The 15,355-nt window shown below is 41.5% G+C and overlaps 1 protein-coding gene across 1 annotated transcript in view; it reads left to right on the plus strand.

The window, feature by feature from the left end:
* Window positions 1-14,888, plus strand: part of WIF1 (WNT inhibitory factor 1) — a 43,219-nt gene extending 28,331 nt beyond the window's left edge. The window contains exons 4-10 of the mRNA XM_065048567.1: window positions 1-12; window positions 3,923-4,018; window positions 5,522-5,617; window positions 6,935-7,030; window positions 11,131-11,226; window positions 11,806-11,901; window positions 14,059-14,888. The exon at window positions 1-12 is cut by the window's left edge and continues 129 nt beyond it. Of these exons, the coding sequence (XP_064904639.1) occupies window positions 1-12; window positions 3,923-4,018; window positions 5,522-5,617; window positions 6,935-7,030; window positions 11,131-11,226; window positions 11,806-11,901; window positions 14,059-14,180 (614 nt within the window). The 3' untranslated portion in view covers window positions 14,181-14,888. The remainder of the gene's footprint in view (window positions 13-3,922; window positions 4,019-5,521; window positions 5,618-6,934; window positions 7,031-11,130; window positions 11,227-11,805; window positions 11,902-14,058) is intronic.
* The last annotated feature ends 467 nt before the right edge of the window (window positions 14,889-15,355 follow it).

Genomic DNA, 15,355 nt, shown 5'->3' on the forward strand with positions numbered 1-15,355 from the left:
CCTGTCAGCAAGGTAATGCTAAAGAGGATGTGCCAAGATACCATTAGACCTTGTCACCTAACTTGCTTATGTTTCATTTAGGAGAATGACTGGAGAAGATGGAAATAATGTGCTCACAGAATGTGTAGCAATGGTGGTGAATGCCAGGCTGTTTTGGCTCTGCCTGTCCATTTGCTGTTCATTTACCACATGTTTACTAACCCTTTCCTTACTGTCAGCTGTGTCTCCCTTAGTAGACTGGGTTGGAGGCGTTTCTCCTGCTGTTCACAGCTCATCACATCAAGGATGTTGGTAGAAATGTATCATGTGAGAAGCGCCTGTCAGGAAATGATTTTTGGTGCTTGGGGAGAGCTAGTCCTGTGAAAACAAGCTGAGGCTAACATTTCCAGAAGGGGTGTAGGATTTGGAGAACTGAACTTCTAAGATCTGTAGTAAGGACACTGACTTCAACAAGTACTGTTTGATGCCTTACTTCAACAGTTCCTTAAATCTCAACTTGCACATACAAATGGAATGCAAAAATCCTAAATCAGAACATTTTTGCAAAATCTGGCTTTGCCTTTTCTGGAGCTCCAATGGCAACTTCTTGGATTTGGATATAGGTAAGGTGGTGGAAGCTGGTCCTCGATACTTGTAGTCATCAAGCAGTAAACACAACACAGGATACACTGGTAGAAGAAGAGCACCATGAAGTTATAGCAGTGTTTACTTGGAAAGGAGGGAACCTATTTAATCTATGCACCATAAACATTATGTAATAAGACTTTCTGGATTAATTTTATACACTACAAACAGCTATAATTATCACTTTAAACTGAGGCTGTGGAAATTGAAAAATCAGTATCTTAAGGCAGTTATCCCATGTCATGTGCAGTTGCATTAAATTAACCCATGACAGGCTGGCATACAAAGAGTGAGATTTTTATTCTTCTATTAAATCTTTGTTCCTAGTCCCACGTGTTCTTCTCTGCACTCTTTTCTCTGAGCTAATTGGCTGTAGTGTGGCTTCAAACAGCAAGCAGTAGGAGCAGGAGTTGTTTATTCTTTGAAACCTCACTACACCTAAATAGCAAAGCTGCTTGTCTCCTTTGAAGCCTTGCTGCTGCTGCCAGGGAAAGCAGGGGAGGGGGAGAAGTGGGCAAAGGATAATGAGGGCTTGGTGGAAGTAAAATCAGTCAGTTCTCTTGTGCATATTTGGGTGTCTGATGTACATGCAACACAAAATATTTGCTATCTTTTTATTTTCAGTTTAGTTCAAAGATACTGAATTTAATAAACTTAAGAAATAGCGTTGGGGTAAGCTAATAGGGAAAGAAGAGTTACAGATCTGTATTGTGGAAAAACGTGGCTTAAATAGAGAGGGCTCCAAACCCAGTTTAGTAGTAGCATTCATCCAGGTTATAGTTTCTGTGCTATTAGTTGTTGTTGTTGTTGTTACTATTTCAATGTGAGATGTAATATTTAACAATTTATCAGTATTGCATTATATGGTCTCTCAGGAAAGCTGGCGGTGATTATTGTCTCAATCCTTTTTTCCCGGAGTGAGCTGAGAGATGCAAGGAGTATTTCCCAAACTCAGAGGAGGGCAGAGGAGGAATTTTTCTCACCTCGTCTCTTCCAGACATGCTGGGGTAATTCCCGCTCCTGCCCTCTCCCTTTGAGGCAGACACCACAGTGTTTCGGGGCAGATGCTAAGAAGGATGAGAATGACCTTACTGTTTGGTGTTAGAGTAGAGGTGAGTTTCCTTCCACTGAAAGATGTTCACGGCGAGGAGCTCTGATTCCTTCTGCCGGGGCCCCGGTCACTGTCTCTGGTCATTCTTGCCCATCCAGAAGGGCCCCCACCAGAGGAAGTGAGGAGACCAAGGGAGCAGTTTTGTGGGAGAGGAGAGGCTTTGTTGTGGTGAAGAGATGGCCACAAAAAAAATATGTTTTCCTATTTTTCGGTTTGAAATGGTATGTATTTAAGCATGCATTTTCTGTAATGAATAGCAGCTCTGCATTTGGGTACAAAGAGAGAAGCATTTCCAGAAAGAGTCCTAGAGTACGTTGTTGGAACACAATAAGACGAAAAGGCCTTTACCACCACCACTACTGCTGCAAACAGCTTTACTTCTAAAGCAACACTTTTTGTTTTGTGTTTCTGTGGCCTTGGATGGAAGAATAATTTTAAAATGACAGTTTTCCTGCTCTCTCTTTCCTGTTTGTTTGGCAGTGTACACAGCATCCAGCCACCTGACTGGTGGCTTTTTTCTTTCTTTCTTTTTGCTTAGTCTCAGAGTTACCTTTTGTGTCCCATTAAATAGAGCGCTATAACATGAGTGCAGCAGAATAGCGCTTGTAGTTATAGCAGTCAGCATTTCCTGTCGCTCTAATCAACTATTAGATACATTTTGAAAACCAGAAGTTTATTTGTGTATGAGTTTAACTAACAGATGTGTCACCTGACTCAAATATTAGAAGAAGGAAGGATCATTCAAATTTGTTTAAGTCCAGGGTTATGCATTCCTCTGTATTAATAGGAGTTGCAATTTAACATATCTCTGTGGGCTGCAAAAATGTTTCAGGCAACATGATCCTCTTGAATTTATAGACATCTCACTGCTCCTTACCACATGAAACAAGTGCCCTTAGAAGGCTATAACTTGAATTTGAACTCTGGTATTGTTCAGCTAGGAATCGGTATGAATCAGTGGCACATCTTTACAGCCTGTGGTCAGTAGGTGATGGCACTTCCTGAGCAAATCAGGTGACAAGGCAATGGAGGAGATGTGAGGATGCCCTTGGAAGGTGTTCTTAGTCATGATGTTTACATGGCTGTTACACTTAAGGAAAAAAAGAAGACCTGATGCCAACATTAAAGCCAATTGCTCTCTAATAGATTACTTTCAAGTTTGAGTTGAGGTGGTTGCATTAAGATTACTCTCTGGGTTTCGGCGTCCCTCAGAGTTTTTTGAACCTTCTCACTTGGAGTGTCACCCAGCATAACATCAAGATGAGAAGGTCACGCCTGCTCTGCTAAACTTGCCTTGTGGCCCTGGTACCACTGATAATGAGCAATACTCATGTTTTCTATAGGGAGTAGGCAGCCTCTCCTGCCTGCAGCCTTCTCTGTGACACATCTAGGAAGGTATTTTTGAGCAATTGCTTTTCTACCCAGCAGTCATGTCTTCATGACTTTCCATGGAGTTCAATTTGTTTTCCCTCTTTTTCAATGGACTCTAGTGTTTTGAGGATGGTGATGGTACTCAGAGGTATTTCTCATCCTTGCATAATGCAGCCAGCATTGCCAAATGCTTTAACCAGTGTTTGATGGATAGTTGAGATGTGAATGAGTTGCATGACAACATAGGACCACTGTGCAGGAATGCTTTCATCTTCCTTTTTGGCATTCTTTTTCTCTAGCCTTGAAGCTGAACTCTTTCATTTGAATACAGATTTCATCATTTTGTCACCTTGGTAGCAACAGATATAGCAATTAATGCAATGCAAGTTGCAGCGCAGTCTACTTAAGGCTGCAGAAATTGAAACTGGACCTGCATACTGAGGGCAGGTCTAATCAGCAATGCAAGCCCTGCACTGCCTGCTTGTTCCCCCATGGAGGAGAAAGTTCTGGATTGAGCAGGGCAGCCACATTACTCATCCACTTACAGAACAGCAGAGCAATGGAAATGCACAGTCTGTCGACAGCACATTGTGCGTTTGTTTGAACACATGATGAAACCTCTATTTGTAGACTAACAAAAAAGAAACTAATTTCTCTTGAGGAGGTCTTAGCTGAACTTCTATTTCTGCCAGCATTTGCCTGTCTGTCAGCAAATATTTTTACTGTTGTGTTAAAGGAATATATTGATCCTACCAGAAGTTGGCTGACATTGCAGTATGTAATATCCAATTAAGATTATCATTATATTTTATAAAGCGGAGTGTCCAGGAGGATGCAGAAATGGAGGATTTTGCAATGAAAGACATGTCTGTGAATGTCCAGATGGATTTTATGGGCCTCACTGTGAAAAAGGTAATTAAAAAAATATATTCTCAGCTGTCTTCTTTACCACAATCTCAACAAAACTGTAGATACTGCACTGTAGTCTCTTCTAAAAGAATGGCCTGTTCTGAAGATTTTATATATTTTGAGTCCACACATGTAAGAGAATCCATCTGGTAAACAGATTAAATAAAATTCTTCTGCTAATGAGGACTAGCTGGGAAATGAAGCACAGGACTTTTGTTGTTCATCATTTGTTTATTTGGAGATAAAATCTAATTTGGAGGTAGGCTGACAATGAAGAGGCAAGATGAAGAAAAGAGTCTCCCTTTCTGTTAGTGACTAATAGCCCCAAAAGGCAAATCCAGGAGTGAGGGACCAAGAAACTGAGTGCCTTCACAAGGAAACTAGCTCTTCTTCCTACCTTTTCCTTCACCTCCCCCAGTGGCAGACCCTCCCTGGGGTGACCTGAGATGAAGCAAACCATCCCTGTGGGCATCCTATTCCAATGGCGTCCTTCACTGAGCTTCCAGACACTCTGGCTACATCCAAAATATTAAGTACAAAAGATGAGTCCTCTGGCCTGTAGGCCAACTGGGATGGTGCAGTTTGCATTTGTATGTTTAATAAACTCTTACTCTCCAAAAACCCACCCTCCAAATTCCCTGCTGGGAGGAGCCTGTGGCTACTGCTCACTCCAGGGCCATGCCCACAAGGGTTTGCTGGGTGACTGAGAACAAAGCTGTGCCAGGAATGACACTAACAATTTCACAAGGTGGGCGATCCTGTGCCCCAACTTGTCCCTATGCCTGGGTACTGTTTAACTCACTGCTATGGACCCAGCCTCAATCAGGGGTCCAGTTGTGGGCAATCACAAAATGAAGCATTACCACCTGATGTGCCTCCCTGGAAGAGCCTTGTGGGGTGGCCGCTACTGCAGAGAAGGCTTGGGAAAGCACAGGAGCTCTGGAGAAGCTTCATGGGGAACATGCAGGACAGTTTGGCCACCAAACAAGGCCACGTGACAAGCTGCCCTGGCCTACATTAAGTATCCATGTTTATGCTCAGGTATGCAGAGGGAGAAGGGAGGGATCATTATGAAGCCTGCCTGGGAATCTGCTGCATTGCTGACACCTCTGAGTGCACTCCTAAAGAGACAGTCCTGTCTGCAGAGCTGAGGCTTCAGCTGCAGCACCAGAGTCCATTTATAGAGACTTCAAATATCCAGAGGATGTAGATGGGCCCTTTGCTCTGCCCAGTTTGGAATTAAAGTGCACAAGAGGCAATTTCTGCTTACATATGAGACCAGATTGGAACATAATTTAATCTTAATTTTTTTAGTACCACTGGATACAGATTGCCAGATACAGACCAGAGGTGCAATTGATTTAACCCACTTAGAAACATGCTTTACAGAGGTGACTTGTACATTCAGCAGAAGGAAAACTAGCTTAAGAAGGCAATGTGCTGTGTATTCAAATAGACAGTTGCTATCACACCAGTGATGTTGTTTCTGTTCTTCCTGCTCCTCAGCGCTGTGTGCTCCTCGCTGCATGAACGGTGGGCTCTGCATTACCCCAGGCCTCTGCATCTGTCCCCCAGGGTTCTATGGCATCAACTGTGACAAAGGTAATTACAGGTTAACCCCTCTCCGGGCTCTGTATTCAGCAGCCTCTCTATTCCCCTGTGTTAGTTTCCCTTCAAGAGCGGATTTTGGAAAGTCAGGCAAGTGATGAAGTAAATAAGTTTTTAGTTTTGTATCTCTTCGTATAGATGCTTTAGCACAACCTGGGAGCTGTTGGAAGTGCTTTCGCAGGTGAATGTGCTGGCGTACATATACATCAGCTCCGTGAAGGGTAATTTAGATAATCACTTTAGTTGATGCACTGATAGCTGTGGGACTTAACATAAAATTCATTTATATTTCTGGTCTAGGTAAAAAAAAAAAAATTCTCTCTATTTGAACTCTAGTTTCCTGGAGTAAAGATAGTTTTACTGATGATTTAGTACCTTAACTTGCTACATCTGAACACATGAAAAAATAAGCAGGCTATTCATTTTTTGGTTGCTGCATTGTGGCTCAGGAAGGATAGCAAGGATCAATCAGTTATTCAGAACAGTAATTTGTAACAGTCCAAGCTACCACATTGAAAAAAACCAAGTAGTTTCCTGCAGAAATTTAGCTGTTCATGGCAGAGAGGATTACAGAACATCACATTGCACTTATTGTTGCAGAACTGTATGATGTGAAGACTAAACGTGAAAGGTCCTAGTGGACTTTCCAACAAAATAATGGGAACCTTCCCAGGCCTTTAGTTATGCTTACACAAACTGTTCTGTAAACAAACTTCTGACTCACATCGAGTCCTTGATGAGACTTTATCACTTTTTAAAAGTGTTTCAAAAGTGCATTGTAATGAAAGGCTCCCAATGGCTTGAAAGGTTAATATGAATCCCAGCTTTTTGGCGAAAAGTCACATCTAACACAATGTACGTAATTTGGCAGGTGAGAGACACAGCATTTACATCTATGTAACCACACAGCAAAAACTTACAAAGGTTTCTTTCTGGTCAAGGCATTAATTAAGAACTGTAGTGAAGTATCCTCTTGCAGAAGTAACTTCCAGTCCTAGGCTGGCCGTTTCAACAGCAATAGTGACTTGATCTTTCAACAAGCTTTACATGTGAGGATTGATAAAGATGTAACAGTCTGTCCTTAGGGATCTCATTGCTGTATTGTTCACTTGTCTGTTTCTATACTGACTTGTGTGTGTGCCCATGTAAAGCATTATATAGGAAAAAACACATTTCAGTCTTCCTTTGTAAACCAGATGAAAAGATGTTTTTAAGCCTATTCAATGTTTATTTATGATGAGCACCAGAAAAGGCCAAGTCAGACTGAGTTCATATTAGTGACTTAGCTCACTCCTGTTTTATTTGTTTCAGCAAACTGTACAACAACCTGTTTGAATGGAGGAACATGCTTCTACCTGGGAAAATGCATTTGTCCTTCAGGCTATGAAGGAGACCAATGTGAAATTAGTGAGTAGCATCTCCATGTGCTTGCTTTCGCTTACATCAGCTTACTCTGGTGTCAGTGTCTGAATGATGAAGCGCTGCCTGCCTCTGCAGGGCTCACAGCGAGGGTCTCACACAGCTGGTTGGGCCCTTGGGGAGTCAGATGTCACATGCCTTCAAACAAGTCTCCTACTGATGTTTGACTCACTGCTATATCACCTCATCCCCTACCTTGCTTTGTTTTTACTAGTAACTGGGCTGGGTAAGAACCCTCAAGCTCTAAGTGTGCAGGCAATACTGTGGCAGATGGATGTGCTGCTGTGCCAAGCCTGTGTGGAGCAGCTGTTTTCAAACGTTACTGCAATTCGTAGCTGTGTAGAGCAGATCAGGTTTGACCCCACGCCTCTGAAAGGGCCACTATAAGCTGGGAATAGAAAGGCTTGGAGTAGATGGAGGGCTGAACCATAAGAGCAGAGAGCTTTTGCTTAACATATTAAGTTGCATTCACATGGCAACTTGGAAAATCCATGTCACAAACATCAAAAGACTTGCTATTTTCAGAAGTTTAGCATCAAAGCAATTCAAAATATTTTAGCTCATGGTTGATCTAAGTGTGCTCTGTAAAGTTGGGGGTGGAGATACAGCCAGGCTGGAACAGATCTGGGGGGTCAGCTGTCAAGTATTTGATCTCACTGAAAGAAGGGTTTTCTCATAGCTCAGTTAAATTGGATTACTTCTATAGTTCCCCACACTTGAATAGAGTATGAGCATTTTGGTTTTGAGAACATACACCCGGCCTGTTCTTTTTGGGCTTAAAGCTTCTAGTAGGATGCTGTGCAAGGATCTTCTCCTGCTGTAAATAATCTCGCTGACATTCCCTAGTGCCTTCATGGGAGTGCAGAGAGCAGCATTTGGTCTGGGAGGGCCCAGAAGATCTGATTTCTTAATATGCATCAGTACAGACAAGCTTTTCTCACAGTTATGAAATTTGTATCATCAAAGCATTTGGAAACGCATGGAAATAAACTGTAATACCAATGTGGGACAATAAATGAATTACTGTGCAAAGAAAGAGCACATATACCTAAGACCTACATTTTGCACAGTATTTACATGTAGATAAAGAGTGGATGTAAGTAAATGTTTCACCATATCTCTATCTATTGCAAGGAATTTTGTAACTTCTTTTTACCTAATCCAAAAATGAAGCCAAATGGAAGCAGTAAAGCTTCATTGTTATTAAATTAATAAAGATTGCTCTTTGATACAAATTCAGATCAGATGTCAGTGAGAAGAGCAGTGTGGGTTTTCACTGAAGTTACCTTTGCTTATATCAAGTTCAAATTTGACACTCTGACAGAACCTCATTTCTTTCTTCAGTCTCCAAGATGTCAATGCTGATACTTCTCAGATGATGAACGAGTTTTGGTTCAAAGTTTGAGAAGCACGTATTTTATGTCAGTAGTGATTTTTTTGAGGAAAACTCTTAGAACTGATACCACATCATGCATAATTAAGGGTGTTCCGCTTAAGTGGTCTGTCCCAGGGGCTCTTGAGCTTATAATAGTCTACTGCTGCTTTGGACAGTTACAATGGACTTTGGCTTCTGGCAAAGGCTTACCTGTGTGATTCAAATTAAATTATTGAAATACAGACAGTAAAGTAGTTTCTGTACAAAAGAGAAAAAAAAAACAGGATCAGAGTATGCTAAGAGCTTAGCTGGGATCATGTTGATGAGAGCAAGGAAAGCTATGCACTTCCTTTGGCTTTTGTAAAGCTGGAACAGCAATTGTTAGACTGTGATTGATGGCTGCTATCACCTCTGGGCACTATACCAGTGCCAACACAACAGTGGAAGACTACAAGAAATGCTAGACAAGTCTTAGAAACACCAGAGGAGAAACACAGCTCAGACTCTTTTCTTAAATCCAGGGCCAGCTACATTCAGTCATGAGAGTCTTGAAATAACAAGGGGAGAAAACCTTTCAACAGGCAGAAAGCTATCTTCTGAAAACTGCATTTTTATTTTTTTTTTAATATTGTTTAAAGATTTTGACTGCTTGTCTAACAGTTGAATCAGACTCTAAGACTCTTGGGAAATGTACTGGACCCAGTCTACAATACTAACAAGCATTCAGTCTTCCAGATTTTTTCTAGCTATGGTTATGCATTGACTCTAATTAGCATTTCAGTTTGAGTGCAGAGGGTCTTATTTTGTTTTGGATTCCTCCCCATTTGTTACCAACTGTTCCGTTGTTTTTCCATGTCTCAGTCAATAACAGAGAGGGTTATTACTCTCTCCTTCAATTTGTGAAAAAAACTTAGTCCAAAATTAATTGAGCTGTGCTGAGCCAAGTATTTGCCTAATGCAGTTCTGTGAAAGTTGGTATCATACCCCTTGACTCATATCCTTCAGATTTACTTCAAGAAGTAGGAGAATCCTCAGATTTCCTCAGCACTTCTCCTTTCAGTCATTAATTAGTTCAGATCCAAATGTTTGCAAATTAGAGTACCTACAGGTTCCCTCTCCAAAGGCTTCTGCAGGGAAATTACACTTTTGCAGAAACTCTCCTTAGCATGTTTTTTTTAGTCAACTGGTTATGAAGCTTGTTTCAGGGCTATTAAGATAATTATGTGTATTAGGAACAAATGTCTCTTTTATATTGACGGTACACACATGCATCGCAGAAGTCTGATGAGGTTGAGAGCTGAGCAAGAACTAGCGGGTTATTGAGCTCCGAAGGGAAGTGCCTGTGACCATGGTATGAGTGCATTCACTGAGGTTTTCAGCACAGCAAACCAGCAGTGGAAAGGATGAGTTTTGATGCTTAAATTATTATGTGCAGGTCTCAGTTAATTTCCTTTTTTTTTAAAAAAAAAAAAAGAAAGGAAGCAGTTTGCTGCTTCAAGTTCCAATTTTTATTTGCTCATAGATTCAGGTAAATATTAGTGCTAAATCTAGGAAGGGGTTGGGGTTTTTTTTGCTGTTCTGAAGAATTCAGAAAATATTGTGGTATTAGAAAGCATGCAACAAGATTTTGTACAACAGTGAGAAAAGCTGCACTGGTACATATGGCCACCAAGGAGGTGAGAGGTTGAGGGTGCAGCTCCTGGTGGCCCAAAAGTGGCCAGGGAGGTGGCAGTGAGCCCCCCTCAGCCTAGGGTTGGCCTAGCCTGTGGGGGCTGTGCTCGCCCTTCCTAGAGACAAGTAAAGATTTAACTAGTCCAATAATGCGGATAGATTCTAACAAGGGATTGACAGTCTGCTGATGGGAGACCTGATATTAAGTCTGAGGAAAGCCCTTGGTGTGAGTCAGGCACAGCAAGAACTTGAGTATGGATCTCCTCCACCAGCATGGACCTCATCCCTCCAAGGCGAATCGGGACCAAGCAGCACCATCAGACCTAGTCTTTTCCTCTGGCAAAGCATGAATGAGGGAAAGTAATTTCCGGACCAAAAGCCTCAAAAAATGTCTGTGAGTTTTAATTACTGTTGCCAAAGATGCTCTGCTCTTTGCAAACAGGAAAGAAGGGTGTGCTTTTAAATGCACCTTTGGTTTCTGAGCTGTAGTGTGGAACAGTCCTCACTGCACCATACACAGCATCGTGGTGGTCAACAGCCACAAGACGATACACCCATCCAATCTATCTACTGTCTGCAAGTAGCACCATACCTGTCAGTAACTGAGCTTCCTAATGCTTAAAATCTCTCAGGGATGCCACCGGATTTTCTTCTGCTTGTGCCCTCTGGGTATGGATCCCACTCTTTCCAAACACCATATCCAAACACTGCTGCCTCCCGCACAAAGGGTGAGGAGAGCGGGAGGCAATACTGGCTGGTGGCATAGGGGACTCTGTGGACTCCCAAGTGGCACAAGTCTGGGCAAAAGCTGTGTGGACACACGGGCTTTGGCTGTGCCAAATCATTATCATATTTTCAAAGCAGAAGAATGCATATAAATTGGAAGCATAGACTTGCAGCAGAGGCTTCCTGATGGATCAACAATTCCCACTCCTCTGTTAGTATCCAATGAGTTTTTTGGGTTCAAGGCAGGCTTCTCAGACACTTGTCTCCAGTAGATACAGGGGACTAAGACCATTGGTTTTGTGCTTTCAATTTCTAGGTAAATGCCATCAACCCTGTCGAAATGGAGGCAAATGTACTGGTAAGAATAAATGCAAGTGCTCCAAAGGCTACCAAGGAGACCTGTGTTCAAAGCGTAAGTATCAAAACCATTGTATCAGTCCTTGCTGTAGGAGCATCAAACTAGCTGTACAATATCTTTATACACAATGTCAGAACTAATTGTTTGTTCAGGTTAATTTACTTTCTGGACATACAATGTACACAGAAAGGTTTTTTACAAAAGCCTCCCCACAGTTTTTTTTGTACCCTGAGTTTCTATAAATCAGCGATGTGTCAGCTTACTAATAGCAGTTTAGTAATAAAGAAATACTTAATAAAACATCAATACATTGCACTGTTAAAATCCCATGGGAGCACTTTGTGGAGGGATGCTTGGGGCTGCCCTCCTCTCCCACTGGTTCTGGTGTATGCTCAGCAATACTGTTCCATCTGCTTCTCCTGACAGAGACTGAGCCAGACCTTGCCAGGGAATAGAGGGGGTGAAATGTTTTGGGACTTTGCATCCATTCAGTGCCAAGTCACAGATTTACTCTGAGAACCCCAGCCTGTGACAGGACCAGCCTGTCATGAGGAACAAAAGCAGGGAAAGCACATATGCAACCCTGTCTCTGGATGGAGAGGAGGTCAGGTGTGTGTGCTCACTATCTTACAGCTGTCTGCGAACCTGGCTGCGGCCCGTATGGCACCTGTACTGAGCCCAACAAGTGCCAGTGCAAAGAAGGATGGCACGGGAGACACTGCAACAAAAGTAAGTGAGAAACAAACCTGGAGAGTCCCTGTTGGAGCTCTTACACATCCAATGCCACACAGAAGTGACTGTTCCAAGAGCCTTTCCAGCCCTATTAATGATGCTATGCTCCATTTTTTCCTAATCGTTAATCCAAAAAATAAAATGAAGATTTTCAATACTTCCTATTTTTAACTACTGAAAAAAACCTCAGAGTTATTTAAAAGTGTTTTAGCAAGATTGCCCTTGTATTAGAAATTCCAGAATCTGGCATCAATCAGGTTTCTAGGTGACTTCATGTGTCTTCCACCCATGCTGTGGAAGGGATCTACAGTCCTTTAGTACTCCTCAGTAATGTCAGCTGGCCTTAAAATGTCAGGTAGGCATTTTTATAAATAAAACTCTGACAGGTTTTAAAGCTGATTAAAACTTAGAAAAAATGTAATGTCCTTTACAAACTTTGGGGAAAACTTGAAGAGTTTTGTAAAATCTGTGCTTACCGACTTTGAAGTTCTCTTCCCCACCCATGCTTCACGCACCACAAAAGATGTTGTCCCAAAGCAAAGTTGAAGTCCTTAACATGAGTTTCTGTTGTGCTTATTGACCCATTTGACACCCACTGAGGCAACTGATCATTTCACTGGATTTAAAATGGCACTATAAAATTATTTGAAATACCATTGTATATATCCAGTAACAACTTCAGATTCAATTTTATATTTCATGTGCAACAGTGTTGCGACAGCGGATCTTCAGGAGACATTGTGTATATTCTCCTACAAGGTATTAATGTTTAGCTGAAACACTGTTAGCTAATGATTCGCATTTAATGTTCTAAGTGGCAATGATAAAAAAGTTGAAAAAATTTGCAGCTATAAAACCTACCAAATAGCCACAAGGAATGTGAACCTTACATTGCAGCATCAACTGAATATTATTTTTTTTCTAAAATTAAGTTTGTTAAAATTAAGTTTGGGATGTCCACTTTTCTGCTGTTAACTGGTGGATCTCTGTATAAGAATTTATGTCATTCCCTGAAGGAGAAATACCATCAATATAAGTTATGTTTAGAAAAAATGGAAATCAATATGAACTTCCTAAGTTCAATATGAACTTTTTCTTCTTGTAATACTCTTCTTATAGAGAACTCAAGACAGCAAGTGAAAAAAAAAAATGTACTATGGATGGCTATCCTCAAAGAACTAATTACCTGTACAACAAAACCAAAACTTATAACCATGTTACAAGGAGTCAATAATCACACAGTTTTCCATCCCTAATTACTTGTACTTTGGGTACAGTCCTGCTGTGTTTAGCACTGCAAAACTCTCTTCGTATTCAGCAAAGAAATTGAGATTGGGTAAAATTCATCCCCATTTTAAGGACCCATGTAGGGCTTAAATTGCACAAACAAGTCTGCACACACTGCAATTCACTCTCTTAAAATAAAACCAAACCTCTCCTGATCTTGAGAGGAGATTTATAGCTAATTTGAGAGACTTGCTTCATATTACCTCAAATCAATGGCTCCTTGGTAAAGCTGTTTTCTTAAAAAGAAGTGGTTAAAAAAAATTGAACCTGGGACTCAGTTTTTCAACATCATTTCCATGAGCTTTAAGTAATGAGATGGGTAAATGAAACTATAACTACAACATAATACTTTTAATTCCATTTTTATTGTTCGTTCTCATTTTCCACAACAAAGCAGCTCTGTTAAGCCTGTTTCAGACTGGGATTTTTTTCCCCTGTAGGTGTTTATTGTCGCTGCTGTTCTTTCTCTTTGCATTCAGCCTTAAACCAAAGCCAAGCTCAGGTAGCTGGTGCAGGTTCTCCCTGGGAGGTGATGCTTATGCCCCTCTTCAGAGCCCGGGGCTGGCGGAGCGGTTTTCCTCTCCCTCCACTCTGGCGTGGCTGTGCACGTGTGAACCCAGGGCTAAGTGACAGCCTGGGCACACTGATTGTCTCCTGGGCTCCCTGGTGAGGTGAGAGCATCCTTGCTTTTGGCAGAACCTCGTCTGGCCCCGGAGAGGGGCACAGAGAGGGGTGAGCGCTTGAGTAAGGAGTAGCAAAATCTGTTGTTCAAATGCAGGGGGAGGACTATTTCCACTTGAAATATTAGTGGTGGATCGTGAGCTCGCTTCTGTGGTTTCTCTTCTCCTGAATTGGATAATTTTCCAGGGTACGGAGCCAGCGGTCTGAGCGCCCTGAGGCCAGCAGGCAGCAAGCACAGGCAGCACACGCCTTCACCCAAAAAGGCCGAGGAGAGGCATGTTCCACCCGAATCCAATTATATCTGGTGAACTCCAACATCTGAAACGGTTCGTGTTACACAAAGTTCATAGCCTTCATTAACCTCTCATGGATTGAATGGTAAAATGCTGTTCATTACAGTTGAGATTACCGACTGGAATTTTATTAGCTTCGTTATAAACCACTGAGCTGATATTTACTATTCCTTTTAAGTTTTATAAATACTTCTATAGCATGATTATATAGGCTTCTTCTTTCAGTGCTTTGGATGGTGTTTTGTACTATACTTCAGTTATGTTTAAACTTTCTATTTGATTATATAGCTGCAAATATTTTCCAAAAATTACGTAACAATAGTCAAGCAGAAAACCTCATAGATGCTAACCTGAATCATTTCAATGACTACATATTTAATTTGCCTAAGACAAAGGAAAGGTGCCTATTACATTTTTGCTATTGTGTATTTAGACTTTTCCCTAAGAAAAATAAATAAGTTGCCTGATTAAAAATCTGAATAACACAATTCAATGTTATTTTTGGTCTTACAGTCTGCAAAGTACCATGTATTAAAAATACACTGCAGTGGTGCCATTTAACCAACATAATATATTGTAAACAAAGTACAACTATAACATATGAACTTTCTGCATCAGCTTGAAGCAATATAATATATTGTAAACAAAACAGCTCTTATGTAATAAACTTTTTATACTGACAATTATGTATAAAATAAAGATGCCGCTTTAGTTTTTCGAGTATTTCTCTGTGTGGCCTGCTGCGGTCTCATCAGCACTGGATTGGGACACTGACTTTTCTAGAGCACCCTCATAAAGCAGGGGTACAGTGGGGTTGGTTTCCCTGTGTCTGCTTTTAGCTCCAATGATCTTAAAAATATTCCAGAAGAGCAACGTCTTCTTGTGCGTTTGCAAAGGACAGGGTAGCACCAAAGTCCCAGTGTTTCTCTCCCTGTATTTGCCCTCCAGCACCTCCTCCTTTCCCCAGCCAGCCACACCAAGCTGGTGTGCCCTCTTCCTGGCACCTCTGGTACCCAGGATCTTCTCTCAGAGCCTCTGTCCAAGCAGGTAATACTCCAGCCCTGGCAGTGTTTCCTGATCAAGGGTGATGCTCCCATCTCATGTTGTGTTCAGACTGTATAAGGTTTGGGCAGCCAAGGGCCACACAGTTTGTCATGTGCTGTGGCTAGGAAGCAATTAAGAGCAATACC

Source organism: Columba livia, chromosome 1 (genome assembly GCF_036013475.1).
Source record: "Columba livia isolate bColLiv1 breed racing homer chromosome 1, bColLiv1.pat.W.v2, whole genome shotgun sequence".
Classification (NCBI taxonomy): domain Eukaryota; kingdom Metazoa; phylum Chordata; class Aves; order Columbiformes; family Columbidae; genus Columba; species Columba livia.